This window comes from Lissotriton helveticus, chromosome 4_1 (genome assembly GCF_964261635.1).
Source record: "Lissotriton helveticus chromosome 4_1, aLisHel1.1, whole genome shotgun sequence".
In the NCBI taxonomy this organism is placed as follows: Eukaryota; Metazoa; Chordata; class Amphibia; order Caudata; family Salamandridae; genus Lissotriton; species Lissotriton helveticus.
This window is the reverse complement of record NC_136063.1, coordinates 165,237,265-165,262,034: the sequence shown is the minus strand read 5'-3', so window position 1 is coordinate 165,262,034 and position 24,770 is coordinate 165,237,265. Positions and strand designations below refer to the sequence as shown.

Sequence of the window (24,770 nt, the reverse complement as noted above, 5' to 3'; positions counted from 1 at the left end):
GTCACTAAGAGGAATGAAGCATTATGTTTTGTAATATGTTTTTGCTAATTAAGACTAAACAGATATTTAAGTATTAAAAACAGCTGCAATTAACTTTATGCAGCCAATAAGCTACATACAGGCTTGAGTATTTGAAATATTGCCCACTCACAGCTCCCTAGACCAAAAATGAAACTCATCTTCTTACCACTGTCTACTTTTTAGTCCTTTGCCATCACCAAATGATCTAATCTATTTAGTATGGTGAGGCTTGTTGTCCTTGCTTGTATCCGCCCAAGTCTCAGCATGTGCATGAATGTGTGTATGTGTATCTCTTTAATGCAAACCTAGCTAGAAAGCTACAGGCACACTCCACTCATCGGTTCTGAACTTACTTCTTTCGGTTCTGCTTCCTCTTCATCTTCGTTGGTCTGGTAGTGAGAGGTTTCCTCTGAGTAGTAGATCTTGTTGCTTGCCAGAACAAAGTAATGTGGGCTCCAAGTCTGTGGATGAAAAGACTCAGCATTAGGGTTATCTCTTAGGGGGAGTAGAGCCCAGATCAATATTACATTGTATGCATGACCGCAAAGATGTTCACACACTTATTATCCAACAATTGCGAGCAAGGCTCAACATTCTGTGAGCACTAGTATATTTGCACAGTATTTTTTGGTGGTGTCGTATTTGCTAATACTTTCTCCTGAGCACATTCTTTCCAGGGAGCACACAGGGACATAGTCAGAAAGCTGAAAAAAATGCCTTCAGAAACTCCTGCATCAAATAAGTGATCATCTAACGGATAGAAAGGGGATCCTGCTGGAAATGGGCGACTCAGTGGTCTGCGACAGGTGTCCAGGGCGGATCACTGAGATAATATCGACTGACAGAATATCGACTTGCAAAAATATCGAGGAAAAAATATCGACAGACAAAATATCGAGTTTGTATCTACAAACAGGTAAGTACAAAAATATCGAGTACAAAATATCGTTTACAAAAATATAGTTGTAAAAAATATCGACTTTACTAAAAACAGTGTTAAATTAAATTAAAATTAAAAATTAATTACTAAAATATACTTAAAAATACTTAAATTAACTTATCATAATTAAATAATTAATGAAAGTTATAAAAAAAATGTTTTACAATCATATTTGTTAAAACATATATATATATTAACATAATATAATTAAATAATATCCAATATTATTACCCTACGATAGCAGAAGTGTAAAAAATACTATTCCCACTCCACAGAGTGCAACTGTAGGGAAAGCGTTGGATAGCGTAGGGGTAAAAATTACTATTCCCACTCCAGTGGGTGCAACAGTGAGGAAAGCGTTGGATAGCGTAGGGGTAAAAATTACTATTCCCACTCCAGTGAGTGCAACAGTAGGGAAAGCGTTGGATAGCGTAGGGGTTTAAATTACTATTCCCACTCCAAAGAGTGCAACAGTAGGGAAAGCGTTGGATAGCGTAGAGGTAAAAATGACTATTCCCACTCCGGTGGGTGCAACAGTAGGGAAAGCGTTGGATAGCGTAGGGGTAGAAATTACTATTCCCACTCCAGTGAGTGCAACAGTACGGAAAGTGTTGGATAGCGTAGGGGTAAAAATTACTATTCCCACTCCAGTGGGTGCAACAGTAGGGAAAGTGTTGGATAGCGTAGGGGTTTAAATTACTATTCCCACTCCAAAGAGTGCAACAGTAGGGAAAGCGTTGGATAGCGTAGAGGTAAAAATTACTATTCCCACTCGTGTGGGTGCAACAGTAGGGAAAGCGTTGGATAGCGTAGGGGTTAAAATTACTATTCCCACTCCAAAAAGTGCAACAGTAGGGAAAGCGTTGGATAGCGTAGGGGTAAAAAATACGATTCCCACTCCAGTGGGTGCAACAGTAGGGAAAGCGTTGGATAGCGTAGGGGTAAAAATTACTATTCCCACTCCAGTGAGTGCAACAGTAGGGAAAGCGTTGGATAGCGTAGAGGTAAAAATTACTATTCCCACTCCAGAGAGTGCAACAGTAGTGAAATTAAATACTTCATATATTATTTCAATAAATATTAATTAATATCTATCAAAAATTAATTAAAAGTAATTACGAATTGAATATAATATAATAATTAATCAATTAAAATTACAAATTACAATTAATTATTACAATTATTTAACTATTAATACAAATTAATTACTAATTAACAATTAATAATTTAACAATTAAAAATTAATTTACAATAAATTCAAATTAAATACAATTAAATAAATTGTTTTATTTAATTAATTATTAATAAATTACTTCGCATACTATTCCCCTATAAACCCACAACCCACTACAGAAAATAAATTATTAAATTAACATAATTAGCAATTGATCAATTAAATAAAATAAATTAGCAATTCTAATTTAATTAATTACCCATAAAAAATTAATTAACAATTAATTATAAAACAATACCAATAAATATGTTAGCATATTTAATTAATTCTAAATAAATTACTTGCCACCCAATTCCCCCATATATAAATTAATTAACAAATAATTAAAAATGAATAACAATAAATAAATTTACATTTAATTAATTATAATTTAATTACTTCCCACCCTATTCCCCTATAAACCCACAACCCGCTACAGAAACTAAATTTGTAAAATTAACATAATTAGCAATTAATGAATTAATTAAAATTAATTGCCAATTAAAAGTTAATTAATTACCAAATATAAATTAATTAACAAATAATTATAAATGAATAACAATAAATAAATTTACATATTTAATTAATTATAATTAAATTACTTCCCACCCTATTCCCCTATAAACCCACAACCCGCTACAGAATTAAATTACGCAAAAATTAAAAAATAAAAATTTCATTAATTAAAATTATTTATAACATAAATACACACTTTTAACACATATAATAACATAAAATACACTATAAAAATGCAATATTATCAAAAATTCGATAATTTTATTAACCTATATTATATACTTCGATATTTTAAATGTCTACATTTTTAACATTCGATATTACATTACTTACCTTAAAAACGATATTTTTGATGTCGATATTCTGACCAGTCGATATTTTGTCCATTCGATATTTAAAACTCGATATTGTGTCCAGTCGATATTTTGTAGAGCCGACTATGAGAACTGAGTCACTGCACTTCGTAAACGTCCCCGTTATCAAGTATTCATTTCACACAACACAACACCACCATCGTACATGTAGGCCTTCTCAGCAAAGAATGTAGGCATTTAATGGACACATGGTCAGGATGGGCATTTGACCCAGTAAGGAGAACCGTTGAAGAAAGATGAGCAGCACCCGGGTTCTGACTCAAGCACTCATTTCACACCATAAACTCACAGGCGTGTACCCTGAATATCAAGCCCAGCATATTGATGGGACAGAATATCGAGGACAAAATACTGAAAAAATGCTCAGCAGGTAAGTATGTGTAGATCTTCTATAGCTAACTTCACATATATGTACCTACACAGTTCAAATATCTTTACGGTTTGTAGATGTGCAGTTAGGAATAGTAAATCTATACTGCCCTATATACACTTACCTTTTGTCCCAAGATATTCTGTCCTCCATATTATTGCACCAGGATATTCTAGGGGTTAACATTTAGTAGTACAATCAAACTCACACAAACAAGATACAAAAACATTGAGTCAGATTACAATGTGTCTATAAGTACAAATCTCACTCATTCAATTGGCAGCAGTTTAACGAGACAAATTCCAATGCACTTACTGGAGCGAGCCATACAATCAGACATTCTTTACGTTGACTCTCTTAATAGCAGGTACTGATCTACAAGGAAAAGCCAATACTGGACTGGGGAAGCTTTGCAACTATGTACAATCTCTCTACTCACTTTTATTTAAAGACATCTTGTGGCAAAGGTCACTGCACGTGGCACCCTCTATTAAAAAAGTTAAACCACCACTATTGTTACCAGCTTCATCAAAATTCTTTGGATGTAAGAAGGGGGACACTTATTAACGAACACCTTGAAAATTATGTGAATTTCAGATCCTTCCTGTGCAAGCTCACATGTGATAGCAGCACAATTTATTTTGGCCTAGTCAAGGCACCAAGAGTGCAAAAATAATGGTTGAAGATTCCTCTACCCTAATGACTGGTACTTGCAGTGCCTGGCCCATTCCCCTAAAACTAACACCGGACAGTATTTCAAATAATCAGAGTGCATTCTAGGCCACACCAATCACTTTGCAACCCAACTGATGCAACCTGAAAAATGCAAAGGATCTCGAGACCTACTTCCCAACTAACGCAGGCATTATTACGATCACACTATTGACCACAACACCTATTTACAACTAAGCATTTTTAACAAATAATCTATGAATGAAAACCTTAATCAGCATTGCTGAATTTCCTCCTGGCCCATATTCACCTTACCTATTCAAGAACATCCTTGATGACAGCTCTGCGGGCAGACAGGCCAGAGTAATTCTTAACAAATCACTGTCATCAATGGAATTCTCCAGGGAACTAAAACACCATACATCAAAGCATAAGCAAAACCTGAAGCGGGTAGCCTAACAAATTACAGGCCTATATCAAATGGATCATTTGAGGGCAAACTGTCTGCAGAAGAACCATTTATCTAGATTTCAGTGTCCATCAAAGACAACCAATCTTCTTTCTGACCAACAGAAAGGATTCTGACCCGAAGTAGCATCAAATCTGCACTGATCGTAACCTGGGATGACTACAAGAACACAGTAGAATCTGATGGAGTCACAGCACTACAAGTACCAGACATCTCAGCAGCTTTTGATACTGTAAGCACCAATTATTACTTAAAAGGCTAAACAATACTGAAATACAGTCACTGCACTAAAACAGAAACCTCAACGAGAGAACACAAATCATATCACTACCTCTCCTGATATCATCACAGTTCACATAAAATGCTGGCATTAGCCAAGGATTAACAATTCCTATTCTTCTCCTCAACGTATACCTGACCCCACTGTTTAACTAATAAAGACCTGTGAAATCTAATTTGTCACACCTATGCTGACAGACCATAATAAACAGGATAAACTACCAGACAGTTGGATAACTGAATTTACAGACTGCCTGCAGACAGTTAACATAGAGGCTATGAAATCATCTGAAACTAAACATGTTGAGAACTGAGATACTGATCTGTGAGCTTACAACGGAGATGGCAATGTTGAGAGTCACATCTAGAGGCGCTGTCATATTTATCTGAGATGGAAAACCAAAAGTCGGATCCTTGTTGACTCCCACACCTGGGGTGAAAAGGCCTTCTGGATTCTTTCAAGGTAGGTCCAAGGGGCATATGATTCATTATGTTATCACTCAGAAGGCACATGAGAATGGTGGGATAAGATATGAGTCCATACTGACTCAAATTCCTCAAATACCAGGAGGCACTGCCCTTGAGAACCAGATCACAATGTGGTGAAGGAGTGTGAAAGAAAAGTGCACCTAAATGATCCCACTGAGGTGCCCCTCTATTTTTCCAAATCCTTAAAGGTTCCTCAACTGCAAGGCTCAAAGACCCCTAAGAGGCATGGTGTTCAAAGGCAGAAAGCAATTTGGTTCAAGCAAACATCCTGAAGCCCCAGACATCGCAAGTCAGCATTCGAAAACCTGGACTTGCATTAGGAGCACCTGGTGATCCCTTCCCGGCCAGCATCAGACGTGCTAGCAGTGACAGGAGAAACAGGAACCTGGAGAGCGCACACACAGAGGGAAGAAAAAAACCCAGTGTGGAAGTCTTTGTTTTGTGCAAAATGTCTTCCAACAAACCAAAGTAGAAGAAAGTGACTCAAGCAATGGAGCTGGCAGTTGTGAAAAGGGGGAAAGTCTGTGTGCTGGTTCCCATTACTTATTTCACTATGCTGCCAAAGAATACTGAGATACCCTTGCCTCTCGGCATTACATTACCAAGAGTCTTGGTTCATTCAGGGAGAAGGACAAGCTTTGGGTTGAGGTAAGACTTCTCGCTCAATATGTACTCTAGCTGCATAGGTCACAGGCACAGCGGGATTGTGCTATTATAATGTAAAAGAATATGAAAAAAACTACCAAAAAATGGAGGTAAGTATAGATTTACTATTCTTAACTCCACATCTACTTACCTTGAATATATTCATATTGTCGGCACAAATACATGTGGATTTAAATATGGTAAACCTTTACATAGCTACACATACTTACCTGGTTGATATTTTGTCAATATGTTGGTAGGACAATGTCTTAAACATAAAATTGCAGTACCATACCAGCTATAGATTGGTTAATCCATTCTCCTAATTCTGGTAGATTAGGAAATTGAAGCACTGGGAGATAAGGTGTTTTTCCACAACCGCACAATGTAGGCAGGTGGTGATGCCAGAAATGAAGAAAACAAGTTACTTACCTGTAACTTTGCTTCCCCAGTATTGGTAACTTTCATAGATTCCCATAGCTTGTATCGTTACCCGTGGGAGTCTCGGTAACAAAAATAACATAGCAGTAGGTACAAAAGAGAAAGAAACAAGCATTTACAATGCAACGGTCTCGCCTTCGGAAAAGTTAGAGCTATTGGCATTGTAAATGACAAACTTTTTATTTATGTGTTGGTTTTGAAAACAGATAAATGGCATTGTCATTTACAATCCCAATAGCTTAATCTCTCGCAAATTCGAGACCTACACACACAGAGCCACACACACACACACACACACAGAGCCACACACACACACAGAGCCACACACACACAGACCCACACACGCACACAGAGCCACACACACAGAGCCACACACACACACACACACACAGAGCCACACACACACACACAGCCACACACACACAGAGCCACACGCACACACAGAGCCACACACACACACACACACAGAGACACACACACACACACACAGAGCCACACACACAGACACAGAGCCACACACACATAACACAGACAGTAAAAACTATCTAGTGAGCTGAAACGAAACTGTAACCAAGACCAACTCGGTTTCATACAATGGTGCGCACACGCCATTTAGGGAATTTTGAACGCGTTCAATGAACGAGGTGGAAGGCGACATACAGAGCTGTTGTCTCAATCTGCCCCTGCGTCTACGACCCAGGAATGTCATAGTTACAGACCGTAGTGCACGCATATCACAGACAAAGCACTGTCTTGTGTATGAGACCAAAATAAAAGTTAAAATGACGAAATGATGGAGTGTGTGTTGCGTTCGCTCATAAACCTTGCGAAGTAAAAGCTACTGTTATTTTAATCACCCACAGAAATGTATTCAAAATAACTTAGTGCAGCGAAATTGCTACAATTGGTGGAATATTGCACTCCAGCCTGTGGAATAATTTTGAGAGGGACAAAGTTGGTTTTGGACTGAGAGAGGGAGTTCTAATGCCGTTTTCAAAGCGTCACGAAACCACGCAATTGTCACCAAACTCGGTGCCTCGGTTGTAAGTCGAAACGCGAACTGATTACGCAATTCGGGGAGAGACACGCCAGCTAAGATAAAACATAATAGTATGAACAGAGAAATATGATATGAGCACGCATCAATACGGAAACAACAACTTCCTATACATGGAGCAGAAAATCAAGTTGGCGGATATGCGCTGACAACTTTTGATGAAGAGTCGCGGTTATTCAAATTATACAGTTGATAGCTTTTTTCTAAGATGATGCAGCTTTGGGTGTCCTCTAAGGTCTACAGGCATGTCTATCCAGGGCCTGCTGGCAGTAGCATGGAGCGTTGTACGAAAAATTTAGGATGCAATAGTGTATGCTTGTCGGTGCTCTCGCGTGAGGTCGCATTTGGGTCCATTTCAGGCCGCGCATGTGCTTTTCTAAACTTGACTCGAAGCTAGTAAGTAAAGTTAATTAATTAAAAGTAGTACTTACTTGAACTACTACTTCAGAGACTGTCTCTGTCTGCGTTGGTCCCGGTCCGGCCCCTTTTTTCCTCAACTATCACACGGTGATACATTTAGCTGTTTATCAAGAAAGTACCTAATTTTAATACCAGAAACTTCCAACAGACCTGAAGATATTCGGGCCAAGAGTCGATCGCTCACCACACCAAATGGACACTAAAGACATTGTCTTTGTCCCGAAAAAAAAGGGGCATCTCTAGTCCCTCTAAATATAATACTAGTACTCGTTATTATAGTACCTCATTTCCTCCTTCCTGGTTGAATAGCAGCAAAAATCGCGGGTAGGTGCCTTTACACTTCAACGACTCAAAAACGTCAGTCATTACAGCAAGGCATTGCACCATCTGAAGCGATTGTAACAGTAGTTGTTCTGTGCGCCCAGTGACAGACTGCCATTTTCACCCCCACCCCTTCGAACATATTATAATCATCAGCCAAACAGATCCATCCGACCTACCCATAGTCAGAATAAGAGTCCATACCCTTTCCTTTATGCAATTTCCCACCCTATTTACACTAACAATCACACCTTCTATAGGAGAAATTAACCTTACGTGTAGATTTGGTTGTCTCTGTCACTACCTCCACTTGCCTTTGAAAAGGTAGTCATACTCGTCGTCTCGGGTTCCCATGACTGCAGCTGCTGTTCTAAGCTCTGTATCCGGAGAAGTGAAACGGTAACAGCCCTGCCCTGCACCCGCTACTGCACTTCCAGACCCGCCCACAACCCGGAAATACCCCGAAGTGATACATCCGGTGTAAATCCCAGTCTATCCCGGAACAAGTCAAAACGAAAATCATAATATTGGCCATTTTGGAACAGGTCGCCAGGGCGGATGTTATAACGTCCTCGAACTGGCTGTACGGAGCTGTGGTGCCCCTCAGCTAAGCAGGCTTTACTTCCAGCACAGATCTCGTTTGGATTTTATTATCGAGGCAAAATCCGCGCGATTACCTTTTTGTTTCATTTTGTTTGAGTAACATGTAAATATCACGGGTAACACTTTATCCCGAGTAGGTCAATGCATCCGTGTTCTTGTGGCATACGTTTCGAAAAGCTCCTAGCTTTTGTGCATCGTAGCGGTCTGATCAGGCCTAAAACAAGGACATAGCGCAGAGAGATGGACATGTAATAACAAGCAAAACAAGCACGGTACCGCAAAGGCAGCTGCGTGATTACTGTCGCCAAAGCCGAATGTGAATGACAAGCCCCGTCCTTTTCAGACTGGGTGCGTGTTTTGGACGGATGACGTCACGGAGAGAAAGGACAGCAAAAAACATGCCCCCAATCCGAAAAAGACAGGGCTTAAATGGACAGACGCCCCTCTTCTCCAATGGCTTGCCTCCGTTTAGGAAGCCAGCCAATGGAGAAGAGGGGCGGGTTCAAGCCCCACTACTGGAAAACATAAAATCTCGCCAGCGAGACTGCGCAAGCGCAAGCGCAGCGTTCGCTAGCCGAGACCTAAAAAGGCATAGGCCTCATTTCCTTTTGTAGCATATCCGCCTCTTTTTGTAAACGAGACCAAACTAAGCATCAGCAAATCAGAAGAGCCTCACCCCATAGAACCCTCCTGAAGGAACCTCAGAGCCTCAGATTTTCGTAGCCGTTGTGTAACAGTAACCACATCTGCTGAAGGCTCAGCTTTCCCCGGGGAAGAGGGTGGGCGCATGGGAATCTATGAAATTTACCAATCCTGGGGAACCAAAGTTACAGGTAAGTAACTTGTTTTCTTGCCCCAGTATTGGAACTTTCATAGATTCCCATAGTTTGTATCAGAGTAGCTAACAGTAAGCAATAAAGCACATTTTGTGACATAAATATAGAGATATGTAAGTATCCGTACTCTCATAGGAGAAGAAATAAACCATAGATAGAATAACAATCTGTACTAACAGTAAATACAAAATGTGCAACAATAGGAAGGAAGGATAGTAGGGAAAGCTCACCAATTAGTGGAAGAGGTTCCTCAGGACTGCCTGGCCACAGCCGTGTCTTCCTGTGTCAAGGATTCCAGGAAGTAATGCTTCGTAAAGGTGTGTACGCTGCTCCAACTCGCAGCTCTGCAAATGTCTCTGATGTGTACTCCCGCGAAGAGAGCTGTAGATGAAGCCACGGATCTTGTGGAGTGTGCTCTAATCCTGCTGTCTAGCGGCTTACCCGCTGCTGAGTGGCAGTATAGAATGGCACTGGAGATCCATCTTGTAATACTCTGCTTTGATAGTTGAAGGCCCTTACGAGGACCACCAAAAGCGATGAATAATTGAGAAGATTTACGAAACTCTTTGGTGCGATCCAAATAAAATTTCAAGCACTGCTGCACATCCAGAGAATGAAGTGACCTCTCCGCTGGTGTGGAAGGGTGAGGAAAGAAAGATTTGAGAATCACAGGTTCATTTAGATGAAAGTCTGGAGGCACTTTTGGAATGAACCTTTGATTAGTTCTAAAAATCAGAGTATTTCTTTTGAACTGGGGAAAAGGTTCCTGTACTGTGAGAGCCTGCAATTCCCCAATGCATCTTGCCGATGTGAGGGCAAGAAGAAGAGCCAATTTCCAAGAAAGAAATTTCATGTCCGCCAGATGAATCGGTTCGAAGGGATTTTTCATGAGCTGTGTGAGAACCAAATTCAAATTCCAAGTGTGAGGCAAAGGCCTCACCGGGGGAAAGACTCGGAAAAAGCCCTTGAGAAACTGTTTAATTATCCTGGATGATCAGAGAGAAGGTCCAGATGCAGTGCGTCTGTAGCGAGAGATCGCTGCCAAGTGAACGTTTATGGATGAATGAGCCAATCCTGTCTTAGCCAAGGACAAGAGATAAGGTAGAAGTTGATGAGGCTGAGAAGAGAAAGGGTCAACACTTTCCTTCCGGCACCAAATGAAAAATCTTTTCCATTTCGAAAGTTTTGTTAGTGGAAGGGGCTCTAGCTTGAGACAGAACTTCTCTTACTTCATTCGAGTTAGGAAGGTTTATGAATTCTCGCTGCTCAGGAGCCATGCAGTCAGGTGTAATGAATCTGGATCTGGATGCCCAATCTGCCGTGGGACATCGTGAGAAGATCCGGAATCGCCCGTAAAGGAAGTGGAGGAACCAGAGACAGAAGGTGAAGCTCTGTGAACCAGAACTGTCTCGGCCAAGCAGGAGCTATTAAGATTATCTTGCACGGTTCTGCTTTGATCTTCATGAGAAGCCTCGGGATCACCGGAATGGGGGAAAAGGCGTACACAAATGCTCTTGACCAAGCTATCGAAAGCGCATTCCCTAATGATCCTTGATGGTGAAGCCTGCTTGCGTAAAACCGGCATTTCTTGTTGATCGGGGTGGCAAATAGATATATTGAGGGTTTGCCCCACCGTTTAAAAATCTCCTGCAAGACCGTCTGGTTCAGTTCCCATTTGTGGCTGACTGCCGACAGCCTGCTGAGTCTGTCCGCCTTTTCCTTTAGAACTCCTGGTAGATGTTCTGCCTGCAGCGATATTCCATGAAGAATAGCCCATTCCCAAATCTTCTGGGCCTCTTGAGATAACGGAAGAGATCTGGTACCCCATTCCTTGTTTATGTAGTGCATGGCTGTGGTGTTGTCCGTGCGGACAAGAACCGCCGATCCCTGCAGTCGCGGGAGAAATGCCTGTAGTGCCAGCCAGATAGCCCTGAGTTTTAGGAGGTTGATGTAAAAAAGACGGTGCTGGGGCAACCAATGCCCGCTGACATGAAGATCCTGAAGCACCGCACCCCAGCCGTCCAGTGAAGCATCCGTCGTCACCACTTGAGGAGCCGGATTGCTTACGAAGGATAGACCTTGGGAAAGGTTTTCTTGCTTCGTCCACCACAAAGCTGCTCTTTTCATTGACACAGTAATCATCACCTTGTCGTCGAATGAGCCGTGAACTTGCCTCCATTGTTTGTCTAGCTGTCTCTGAAGAGATCGCATTCGCAAACTGCAATGAGGTATCAGAGGAATGCATGAAGAGATCACTCCCAGAAGGGATTTGTTTCGGCGTACTGAAAGACACTTTCTTTTTCTCAATAACAGCGCCATGGATTGCAGTTTTTCCTGCCTTTCTTGCCAGGGCCTGACGGACGTGCCTGCCGAAGGGTTAATCAGGGAGGACTACATCTCCCATAATGCCTAGCGGTAGGGGGGCGGACCAGGAAGGTATTTGGCTATGCGAGAGACAGAGGTCCTCGCACGTGATTTGTCCTTAAAGTCTGGTGGTCAGCGGATGCCCTGTTCCCGCGGAGCTGCTGTGGGATACTTGGTTTTGCTTTCACGCTGCCGTTCCGACTTCGTGGCTGCGAAGTGGTGTTTGCGTGCTTGCTCGGCTGAGCAGGTACGCCTGTGACTTTTACCAACTGTTTCTGCCATGGGGTCGAGAGTGAGGCGCTAGGAGACACAGGATTTGCCCCCTCCGCGTCCTCACTGGTAGCAGTATGGTTCTTCACTCGGCTGAGTGAAAACGCCGAAGAGACATCGTGTGTAGGGTTCAGGTACCTGAGATTTGGGTCTGGGAGACGCTGGATTTGCCCCCTCCCCGGCCACATCAGGTAGATTGTCTGAGTGTGAATTTACTGCAGACTTGAGAGTCGGGAGACGCCGGATTGCCCCCTCCTCGACTCTCGTGCCAATCATTGCCAGGAGATTTCATGTTGGTCTTATTGCGGAGAAGCAGTGAGACGCAAATCTGAATTCCTTGACCTGCCGGTAAGGCTGTTTTGTCTTCTTTCCTTTACACTTATAGTTTTCAAACATTTAGTGGGCAGTTCTCTACAACCACACTTTTGGGTAGTGATTTACTGAACACAGTATGTTTACGTTTGTATTGGAGCCTCGTGGGGGAGGAGTCCCTATTCACCACGGAGAACTGAGAGGCATAAGAACCTGATTTATTAAGGACCTTGTGAGAGTGCTTTTGGTAGGTATGGTATTTGGGTGGTGGGTGAGTACGGGGCCGGTTGTATGCTGCCCCGAGAGTAACGCGGTTGTCGTTCTTCTCTTGCAGGCCAACCGTGTTTCATGAGAGAAGTATCTCAGATGAGGGAAGGGGTCATCTCCTGAATAATTACCAGGTACTGTTTAAAGTCAGAATAACAGTACAGGAGAGCAGAAAGAAGAGGGTGTGTACTAATGTGTGCCATCTTTTGTTACAGGTGTCCCTCCCACTGCTGCTCCTACCCCTACCTTTCCCTCGCTTGACTGCTTTTGTGCTCTGGATGTTTATTGCTAGTCAGAGTGCAGGGACGTCAGGAGGTGGACCCCATTTGAGCATCTTTCCGACCTCGAGGAGCCAGCAGACGTGACATTTCTAGGGATGGAAAGGCCTTGTTGAGAGTTGTGTCCAAGAGGGCCCCCACGAAACGGGCAGTCCTGGACGGAATCAGAGATGATTTCTCCTTGTTGAGAGTAAGACCCAAATTCTGGAATAGGTTCGTACATGCGTTGACTGCTTCCCTCGCAGCCTCCCTGGACGGGGCCTTCAGCAACCAGTCGTCCAGGTATGGGAAAACCTGAAAATGATGTTTCCGTAGGAAAGCTGCCACTGGTGCCAGCACCTTGGTAAAGATTCTTGGGGCCGAGCGAAGTCCGAAGGGCAAAAAACCCTGAATTGAAAGTGGCTCTTGGCTACTGTAAACCGAAGAAACCTCCCGTGCAGTGGGTGAATGGGTATGTGAAAATACGCATCTTCGAGATTGAGAGTGGCCATGAAATCCCCTGGATTGATGAGACATAAGATATCCTGAAGTGAAACCATCCGAATGAGATAGGTGTTTAGCTCCCTGAGATCTAAAATAGGGCGCCATTTCTCCAGCGTCTTTTTTACCAGGAAGAACCTGGAATAGAATCCTTCCCCTCTTTGAGATAAGGGGACTACCTCCACAGCTCCTTTCAATGAGCATCTGATGAACTTCGAGCTGCAAGAGACGCAGATGTTTTGTAGGAATGGCAGCAGGGGGCTTGGAAGGTGGAATTTATGTAAACTCCAAAGTATGGCCCTTTCGAATGATGTTGAGCACCCAACAGTCTGATGTTATCTGTGTCCAATTGTGGAGGTATTGAGATACCCTGCCTCTCACAGATGTTGTCGTGGAGGTGGGTACAGCAGGCAGAGCCAGAACGCCGCTATTGCCTCTTGGACGTATCACGTCCCTGACGGTTCTGCTTCCCTCTCGCATTCGATCTAGAGAAATATAGGTGATAGAGCTGACGGTACGATTGCGACGTTGATCCGTATGAAGAGTATCTTTGCTGCTGGTATGAGCCTCTGTATGATGTAGTACTCCTTCCTCTGGCACCCCTGAAAGAAGATGTCCGGTATTGAAGTGTGCCAAGAGACATAGCCGTCTCTGTATCCTTCTTTATTTCTTGGAGGGCATCATCAATGTGTTTTCCAAATAATGCCTCGCCATCAAAAGGGAGGTCCACGATCTTATTCTGGACCTCCGGTCTGAACCACGTCGCTCTGAGCCATCCTTGGAGACGAAGAACTGCTGCCCCAGCCAATGAACGAAAAGCCGTAGTGGCAATGTCCATGGCACAATCTATCACCTCAGCCGATGTTGCTTCCCCTTCTTGTAGTATCTTTTTGGCTTCACCTCTGGCCTCCTGGGGAAGTTGTTCCAAGTAAGGTGATAGGTCACACCATAATTGGCGATCATACCTGCCCAATATCGTCAAAGCATTTGCCGCTTGCACCAGGAGACTAGCCATTGAAGAGAACCTTTTTCCTGCGTTATCAAGTCGCCTGCCCTCCTTATCAGGAGGAGTTGTAAGGGGTGCCGAAGGGTTGCGGGACTTCCTCTGTGCCGCCTGCGATATCACAGAGTCTGGTTTTGGCTGCCCAGTCAAGGACGCCGGACCATCTTCAGGGGCTTTATATTTCTTTTCCAGGTGTGGTAGGACCAGAATAACAGTAGCCGGGTTTTTCATTGCCTTTAGACCCTCATCCCACTCATGCTCCACAATGGGTATAGATCGGGTCACCTTCCTATAGGGCTCTTTAAAGTTATAGAGGAAACACTCCGTCTGTACGGAAGGCATAGGTAGCTTGAACCTACTAGAAGCTCTCTCCATCAGCTTATGGAAACCCCCGATGTCCGCTGGGGGAGAATCCACTGGGTCTGGACTAGGTGACGCTGGATCCAGGATCACATACTCATCCCACTCTAAGCCTTGATTAGGCCTGTTATCAATATTCTGATCCTCATCCGAGGAATCATCCTGAACGTCCGGTAGTGCTAGAGGTATATTTGGAGCAGGTGTTTATGGCTGAGAGAACACCTGGGTTAACAACTCTGGAGAAACCATTATTGGAGTCATGGGGGCAGGTATAGCTTGAACTGCCGAGACAGAGGCAGCCTGAGTCGTAACCTGAGAGAACCTGGTCTTATAGTCCTGCAGCATGCTATGGAGATCCGCCAAGAGTGAGGAAGGAACAGACACCATCTCCTGTCCTGCGGTCTCCTGATGTTGATAAGAGTTGGTAAGAACATTCAGGAAGAAACTCGCCTTCAGAATCTGTTTCCTGGCATTTTACCAGCAGTTGAGAGGGACTGTGAGCATACCCAAAAGAGTCCTGATCATCCTCATCAGAATCCTCTTCCTCCTTTTCCAGTAACAAAGCTGGAGTCAAGGGGGTAACCCTCCTTGGAGACGTCATGTCCGGAGTTATCCTTCTCAAGGAAATAGTAATTTTCTCCGTCGATGACTGCATCATCGACGGTACCGTGGTCGATGGAGTAGGTAAACTCGTCGTTGATGTTGTCAACGGAAGAGTCACCGTCGACGAGCGGACTGTCGATGACGAGATGGGCGTCGTCAACACTGCCGTCGACGAGACCGTCGACAATCCCGCCGTCGTTGTCTTCATGGTGCTTTGACGACCACACCGTCGTCGACGAAATCCTCGTCGTCGCTGCCTTCTTCGATATCCCCGCGACTTCCTCGTCGATGTCGCCGTCACCGTCGTCGACGATCCTGTCGACACCAACTGTACCGTCGACGGACATGGTATAACTTCATCACCTTAGATTTAGACGCCTTCGTCGACGGAGCCTTCTGCTGCGTCGTCGACGACTTGGAGCTTTTCTCCGACTTCTCAGATGACAGAGAAGAAGGTTTCTTAAAAGTTGTAGCAGTCTCCACTACTGATGGTCCTTCCCTCTTCTTTACACAGTGGTGAGGAGATTTAAAAAGACTTTGGCCCTCTGACTCACGGGGGGGAGTCTTTTTTGAGGCCTTAACTGGACGCTCCACAGAAGGTGAAGGGGAAGCCCTACCCCTTTTGAGTGACCTTCTGGATGATGTTGCAGAAGAAGAGTCCTCACTGTCGCTTGACACTGTGTCTTTTCTGGACTTCAATTTCTGGAGCCAAGTGAGGAGGCGACCCTCACGGTCCCGGAGGGTCTTTGAAGAGAAGGTGCGGCAGATCTTGCAGTCCGCAGCCTTATGATCTGGATACAGGCAATATATACAGTCCTTATGCCTGTCCTCCACATACAGCCTTTTCTTGCCACAGGCGGAACATGACTTGAAAAGGGCTTTCCTCTCCTTGTCAGACATTTCAGAAGAAATACCTAACAATCCTGAAGAAAAAAGTTGAAGAAATCCTCAAATAGAGAAGAAAATGAACAGAGTTCAAAGGAAACTCCCTAAGCACAACGTGCGGTAGAAAATGTAGAAAATCTGAGGCTCTGAGGTTCCTTCAGGAGGGTTCTATGGGGTGAGGCTCTTCTGATAGGCTGATGCTTAGTTTGTTCTCTTTTGCAAACAGAGGTAGATATGCTACAAAAGGGAATGAGGCCTAGGTCTTTTTTCTTTCTCTTTTGTACCTACTACTATGTTATTTTTGTTACCGAGACTCCCATTCTGACGACGGGGAATGATACAAGCTATGGGAATCTATGAAAGTTCCAAAACTGGGGCAAACTTAAATATTCAGGTTCCTTATTCAGTAACTTAACTAGAAGACTGTATTTTAAACAAACATCATTGCTGAAGTACACTATTTCATCTGAGCAGTACAACTGTTCTAAAGAATAAGAGTGCAAACACTCAGGTATAAGGTCCAACATTAGAAAAAAACTAAGGCTGGAGCAAATTGGTAGACCTATCGTATTTCATAGAAGAATTTTTATATTGAGATCCCAAATCAATTGTTTTGCTAGTTAAGTATGTAGAACTGTGAACTCTTACAAGCCAAATACCAAATATTGGTAAAACGCTGTACAAAAATCATAATTTGAAAGCACACCTCATTTGTTCATTTCAGATAGAAAAAACGTAAGCGTACCTATCGTACAGGAAGTTGAGGGAGGAAACTGCAACTTTCAATCATTTCCAATGTCCACCCTTTGACATTGTAAAATGCCACTGAACATAAACTATCTTCAAAATATTCCTCTTGTCTTCGCCTAGCCCAACACTTACATGGTCAATGGGGTCTTCTAAGTAGAGGATGCCATTTTTGATGGAATTGCTGATGTCGTTCTCTGAGTAGCTAGCTGTTGAAACTTCTTCATATAGGTTCCCTTCAACCAGCTTCTTGTGCTAAATTTGGAATGGATAAAGAAAATTATTAATCATAAAAATCATCTGTGTCCAATGTTGACGTTGAACCATGACAGCCAGATGCATGCCATAGTTTCAGGATATCCATGTGGGCTCAATCTGCAAACAACAAATCCAAATTTAGCATCAGTAACATAGTTAATGGGTTTCCTAAAAACGAGGCATGGATTGTGATCTTGGACCAGGTGAGTTCAACAGTGTACCACCAAGGTCAGACCCATTCCTGATTTTATGCATATCCTTTTGAGATAAATTTAAAAACAACAGATGCAAATTTGAAATATTCATAAGTCAGTATTTGTCTTTTAATATGTGGCATGGATCAGGCCCTCCTACACAAGCACTGGACACACTAGAAGTAATCCATAACATTTCTGAAACCTTTAAGACACTACTTCTGTTCATGCTGATATTAAAGTTATGTAGAGGCTATATTCTATTGGTGATTACAAAATATAAGTGTTACTACGTGTCTCCCAGACGGGGTTCCGGCCTCAGCATGGCACTGAAACTGCCCTTCTGGCAGTAACGGAGGCAGCTAGAGCCATAATGGACCAGGGAGGAAAAACAGCCATTATACTGCTCGATCTAAGTGCCGCGTTCGACACAGTTAACCATGCCACATTATTACATCGTTTGAAGAGCATGGGTGTGTCGGGCGCGGCCCTTGCTTGGCTGACCTCCTTCCTGGACGAGCGTTTTTTTCGGGTGTTTGAGGGCGAGGTGGTATCATCTAAGCATCCGCTTAGCTGTGGTGTTCCTCAGGGCTCCTCCCTGAGCCCCACCCTTTTTAACATTTACATGCAGCCTCTAGAGGAGATAGTCCACCCGTTTGGCGTGCGGATTATCACCTACGCAGATGATACCCAACTGGTGGTCTCCCTGGACCATTCGGAGGGTTCATCTAACATCTTGGGCCCCTGTCTAGAGGCTGTTGCTAAGTGGATGCAATCTTCCCACCTCAAACTCAATGGGGAGAAGACCGAGATCATGTTATTGGGCAATCCTTCTTTGACCAACTTAACTTCCATCTGGCCCTCATGTCTCGGTGCTCCCCCTCCCCCTAAACCCCTGATAAAGAGCTTGGGAATCTGGCTCGACAAAGCCCTGGATTTTTCAGCTCAAGCCAGTAAAACTGCCTCCACTTGCGTTGGGTTGATGAAAATGCTCCGCAAAGTGCTCCCTTTGCTCCCAATCCAGGCGAGGAGGGTCATGGTGCAGGCCCTTATACTTTCTCGCCTGGACTATGGAAATGTGTTATTTCTGGGAGCCCCTGCGGCAGTGGTCAACAGGCTCCAAGTCACCCAAAACTGTGCCGCCCGACTGCTGTTCAACATCCCTCGCTGGCAATCAGCCAGGAAGGCTCTAAAAGAACTCCACTGGCTCCCTGTGGCTGCTCGAACACAGTTTAAGGCCATGTGCATCTTGCACAAATCTCTCCATCGAACAGGCCCTGCTATTCTGCATTCTCTAGTGTCACCTTACACCCCCTCCAGAGCTCTCCGCTCTGGTACACTGCATCTGGCAACCTCATCCAAAATTAAAAAGGCCAGATGGGGCGGGCGTTCCTTTACCCACACAGCGGCAAGGCTTTGGAACTCTCTGCCTCTCACCCTGAGAGAAAACAGCAACCTACTGTCCTTCAGGAAGGCCTTGAAGACCCACTTGTTTGCAAAAGCGTATTAAGCACCCGTTGGCCCGACACAGTAATCAGTCTAAAGCGCTGCGAGGCCTCCGGGTAGTTATGCGCTATAGAAGTGTAATTTTTCATTTCATTTCATTTCATTATTATCCAACTCAATGGTGCTTAGTTTACCAACCTGAGAAGGATGAAGGACTGAAACAGCACAGATTGAATTCAAATTTAAGGGGATCAGTATAGCGGAATTACTCTACACTATGAAAGACATGCTATGCTGCTTTCCTACGAACTCATTATACAAAACAGACATTTTTAACAGCTGTTAACTGCGGTGACATCACTGCAGTTTGTATTTGTATTTGTATAGCGCTAATCACCGACAGGTCTCTAAGCGCTAAGAGTCAATTTAGTCGAGACCTTCAGTGACATCACAGTACCCCTTTACACATTCCACTGGTTGCCAGATGCGCTTTATGACTGTTTCAGAACACTTTCTCTCATCACTTTATTTCCTTGTCCAACAGGAAAACTCTTTTGGGCATGGTAAAGGCATGAAAGACATTTGCAATACCAAATTGTGTATGGGGAAGCGCAAACAAGAGGATCCTTGCCGTAGATGTCGCCCATGCTGCTCTCATAAAAACATAGTTTAATTTCCCCATGAACATGTGTACATATAATATGTGAGATGAATTACCCCAAACTCTTCAAAAGACGCTGGGTACAAATTAGACAGGCCTCGTAGAAGTCGATATCGTCTGGTGATGGGTTTGATAGATTATTTTTGATTGATTACATTACAAAAACAGGCGGATGAAGAAAACTAATGCTGGTTAATTAGCCCATAATAGGTCAAATATCTATAATTCATATTAAAAACAAACTGACCAGGATGAAAAAAATTCTGCATGGTGGCAAAATATTGTCAGTTTATACATGGCTATATATTGCCAGTTTATACATTTTATCCTTAAGAATGGCTTTGCTTCAGACCAATACTGACATTATACAACCCAAATCACAACATCTGAGCATCTACTTGGGAGAATTATGGGCATCAAAGGCACAAAGGTTAGCTGCATAGATGGATGCACTTTTAAGCTGATGATGAGATACTTTTCACTCATTTCTATTGGACTTCATTATTCATGAGAAAATAACAAGAGACATTCTTGATGTCTAATTACATCAATCCCACTATAACCAGAAGCAAGACTCTATATTAAACTCAATGTCTTTGGTTGAAATTGGGCAATATTTAATCCGATATTTACCATAAAGTTCAATATAACAGAAAAAAATGTGAGAAAAATCTGCTCAAAACTCTCCTTGGAATCATACCTTTGAAATCTGCCATTTGTATTATCAATATAATTGATTCTAAATAACACAACTCTTTTCGATATGGTTCCGCTATGTGAAGCGGCTATCAACTTTGGAACCCGCCACTACTAAAAAGAATAGTCTCTACGACTAAAACACTTGCACACCCTCTGGTCCTTAACCACAACACAAGATGTAATGTGAAATGAGACACACCTAGCCATAAATGTAAAAAAGCTCATTTTTTACAATGTCTAGCAGAACACAATTTATTTGTCAGGGAGGCTATTTCCACTAAGGTGTGGGTCAATCAATCACCTTGATGAGTATTCTCTTCTTCAACTGCGTGGGTGAGGGCAGTTCGTCCGCATTGATGTCCACAGGCTTGGTTAGCAGCATGTCCCCAAAGACCTTCTTGAAGTGGGAGGCCATGTTTCTCTGCTGGACAACGCTGCAGTGGTCCTCAATGGAAAGGATGACGGGGTACCTGCATGAAAGAGGTTATAGATCAACTGAACACTATCACCCATCTTAATATCTCTCTTTTCACAAACAACTGTTATCTTCTGGCACAGCAGTGACATTTGTTAGGATGATACGGTGCAGAGCGTTGAAGACCCTCAAACATCTGAGAACAGTTCACTGGCTGATCGTAATGTTCAACTTTAGGGCTCCATGTCCCAATGACAGACACCTATGGCAACATGCAGACAAGGCATTCCATATACCGTAGGAGAGAGCCTGGGTTGTCTTGTTATAAATATCTGAATCACTTCTTCAATTATTGGAGAAATCTCTGCTTTCACCTCATAATTCTACACACCTCTTCAATAAACATCTTATGAAATAAGAGAATGCCCCTAATAAATTAGAGGCAGTGGGAGATGTAATTTTAGACCAAAGGAGATATTTGACAGCGCCTAACAAAATCTTTCCAGACAGAAATGCAATTGTCTACACCACAAACACCAACTTATGACACACCACACATAAGCTCTACTAATATAAAACTAGTCTGAGATGTAAACTCAGATATCACAAGATCTCGACTGCGGTAAACTAACATATGACAAGCTTGAGATATTCTAGTTGATTTAATAAAAACACGCTGCAGGTAGTACACCCCAGAGTGCTGGAAGAACCAGTCCACAAGTCTAGGTTGACAAGACTATGTATGAAATCTGTGACAATCACCACATAATGTTAAAGCCTTAGGGAATTTAATTGGCATCAAAGTGACGCTTCAGTGTCCACTACTCTTCTAGAAGTCAACAATCGTTTTAGTCGTAGGCACCAACTCACAGGGAAGGCTTCAAATCAGTAGCAAACACTGCTGCTTCAATTTCAATCACATTCAGTTTGGATGTGAGCTTATCTTGGGCAACTCAAAACAATTCACTTGTTAGCTCTGTGAGATGCTATCATGTGGGCTGCACTTACTGACTTACTATAAATGTTAATTTAAAACCAGTGTGAAATTTAACAGTGTAAACCATTTCTAATAAAGTCACATTTAAATCCATCTAAGTGAAAGTCAAAACCTCCTCAAATTTTAGAAAATGCAATTATGCATTTTATCCAAAGATGACATCCGTTGCTTTAATAATCTTATTTCTGTTTTTGTTACTTCCTTTAGACGTATTATTTTTTTCATCACCATTTCAACGTACAGAGAAAATCCTATACGTATTTACACTACATAATACACATTACAAAGGAGAGCAACAATTAGGGTAGTTGTGTGGGACAAAAGTGGTGGAGGGTATAACAGCGCTAGGGGTACTCTGGGGAACATGCTACCTGGAATGTGATAGGTTAAGAGCTCAATGAGGGAGCTGAAACGACCACACCAGCTATAGAAGAATGGAAACTACAAGGGGCAGTGTAAATACCGTCGGGCTTCACCAGTTTCCAGGTCTGTGCAGAGAGAGTATTTTTATTTATTCATAATCTTTATTCGGAAGAGATCACATCCACAAAAGATAAAAACAAAGTATAAAACAACACAACAATACAATTAAAATGATTTTAAGATTTGTGCAAAATCGCAAAATTCTAGCAGCCCTCAGTCGCATATGAAATTTCTGGATCTGAGGTCTGCGCTCAAGAAATTAATTACTGCAAAAGCATGTAATCACTAGGCAGAAGCTGCAAATAGATAGAACAACACAACATTTTCTAAATCTCATATCTTTTAAAAAGGGCTTAAGAAAAAATCTCCTTGGGAGAGTAAAATATTTGCATAAAAGGACAAAATATAAAGTATCCCGTGTGGACCTATTGTTGCAGCCCAGTGTCCTCTCTCTCTCTCTCCTCTGTTTGTAAGACAAAGCCAGCCGGAGATGCCAGAAGGTGATGAAGTTGATTAAATCTCATTAAATCTAAATCTGTCAGAGACACTTAATAAAATAGAGAGTTATTTCTCCATACCCAGGACTGATTTTAAAAGAGCATGCCCTCTCACCACTGGTTTGCTAAGCTCATTATCTTCGCTGAGAGTTGTGGCATATTTACAAAACAACTCTTTTGCTAATGTCACGTCTGGTACTTCACTGTGTCACATTTAAAAAAAATATGTACTCTTCCTAGGGCAGCGAGGGACTCTTTAACGTACCTTAACCAGGGGATTTTGAGTGCATGCTCAAGTGATAGACAATCTAAGATGACCAAGCGATTAAACTCTGCCTCATCGGGGGAGGAGCCAAGCTCGCGTCCGCGATGGCCGCGTTTTAGCTCGGCTCCGTTCGCTTTCCTGTCTGGAACGTATATCCTGTGTCTTATCCTGCCCCGGGAAGTATTCTTTGGTAGACTATGGAACTAAGACATTTCGCTGGCACTTACCGTCTGATCCGTCTGTTCCTAGGTGCCGCGGATCCTGAGCTGTGCCCTTGTTCGCTTCGGGGCCTCCGGAGCGGGCGGGCCTGAAACTCCTCGGCGGCGCCTGGACGGGGCGGAGCGCTGTGGCCGGCCCTTGGTGGCGGTGTGGGCTCGGTCGGAGAGGCCGATGTGCAATTAGACCGGTTACGGCTCTCCGGGCCTGGTCCGGCGGTCCTGCAGCCTGGTGTTGGGGCGCTGCCTTCCATGGACGGGGGTTGACCGTGTATGTGGCTCGTCTCCCCTTTGTTCTCCTGTCCGGCCATCTTGAGTCCCTCCGCCCGGACTCGGAGAACGGAGCCGGTGGCGTGGGGGAGCCGGCGACCCTCCTTATTCTGGTGGCCCGCCTTCCTGCCCGGGGGGTGCCTCTGCTTGTGGTCGGCTGTATCCTGTGTGACCCCGCTTGTGGCCGGACGGGGGTCGGAGATTGCCGCGGCCCCGCCGGGCTTTCAAGATGGCGGCCGGTGCCCGGTCTCTCAGCCTGGCCGAGACTGGCGACGCTGGTCCGCCGCGTGGCACGTTTGCTGAATACCGTAAGGGTGAGCCTACGCTTGGCGACATTCTCGCCGCCTTGGGCTCCTGGAGTGCTTCCATGACCGCACCTATCGCTGAACTGGAGGATGATCATTTTGCCGGGCCTGCTGGGCCCCTCCCGGTGTGTGCGGCTTCATCGCTGCGGTGTGCTGCTGGGACTTTCCTGGAGGTCGTGGACCCGGCGGCTGCCGCTTGTTTGGGTGTACGGATACCTGCTGCCCTCAATCATCATGTGCTCTCCCCTGTGCTGGGGGTCCGCCGGCCGGGTCCCGTCCGGACCGGTCTCGTTGGATCTCCCATTCCTTTTTTGCCTCGAATGGCCGAACGAAGATCCTGTGGTTGCTCCGCCGAGACGACTTTCCTCCTATTGTCGGTGGAACTGTGCCTGCATTACCTGCGGTGGTTGCCGTCTTTTCCTGTTCATCCGGGTCGAAATCGATATGACTTATGTGGATTGACGATTGGACTCCCTGCTATTCGCCTCTGGTTCCTCATGATCTGGTTCCTTGTGCGTTGGATGCCTACGACTTTGGATAGACGTGGACAGGGCTGAGATGAACTTGCCTCGGTGGACTATTATTTTGCGGTATGGTCGGATGATCCGTTTGTGACTGTATGACTATGTTCGATTCTCCTTCATGTTCCTGGAGCTTATCCTTGTAATTACTATCTTCCCGTGGGCTCTGAGTATGTTCGGACGGGGGGGTGGGAGCTGATGGTTTTGATTATGAGGCTCCTCTCCCGCCGTTATTTCCCTATTTCCCCTTCTTCTTTTTGTCTTTGTGGTTCTTTCTTTACTTTTAACTCTTCTATATTTCGGGTTTCTTGTTAGGGCGACAGGCACGCTGCTGGGGGGTAGGCCATAGCCTTCTGCAGGGGTGCAGGG

At 43.8% G+C, this 24,770-nt stretch overlaps 1 protein-coding gene across 1 annotated transcript in view; it reads right to left on the bottom strand.

Annotated features, from left to right (window-relative positions):
• The window catches only part of LOC144828457 (1-phosphatidylinositol 4,5-bisphosphate phosphodiesterase gamma-1-like), a 617,664-nt gene that overhangs the window by 158,639 nt on the left and 434,255 nt on the right, over window positions 1–24,770 (bottom strand). The window contains exons 14-16 of the mRNA XM_078686634.1: window positions 20,795–20,963; window positions 17,371–17,490; window positions 375–482 (exon numbers count right to left, since the gene is read on the bottom strand). Of these exons, the coding sequence (XP_078542760.1) occupies window positions 375–482; window positions 17,371–17,490; window positions 20,795–20,963 (397 nt within the window). The remainder of the gene's footprint in view (window positions 1–374; window positions 483–17,370; window positions 17,491–20,794; window positions 20,964–24,770) is intronic.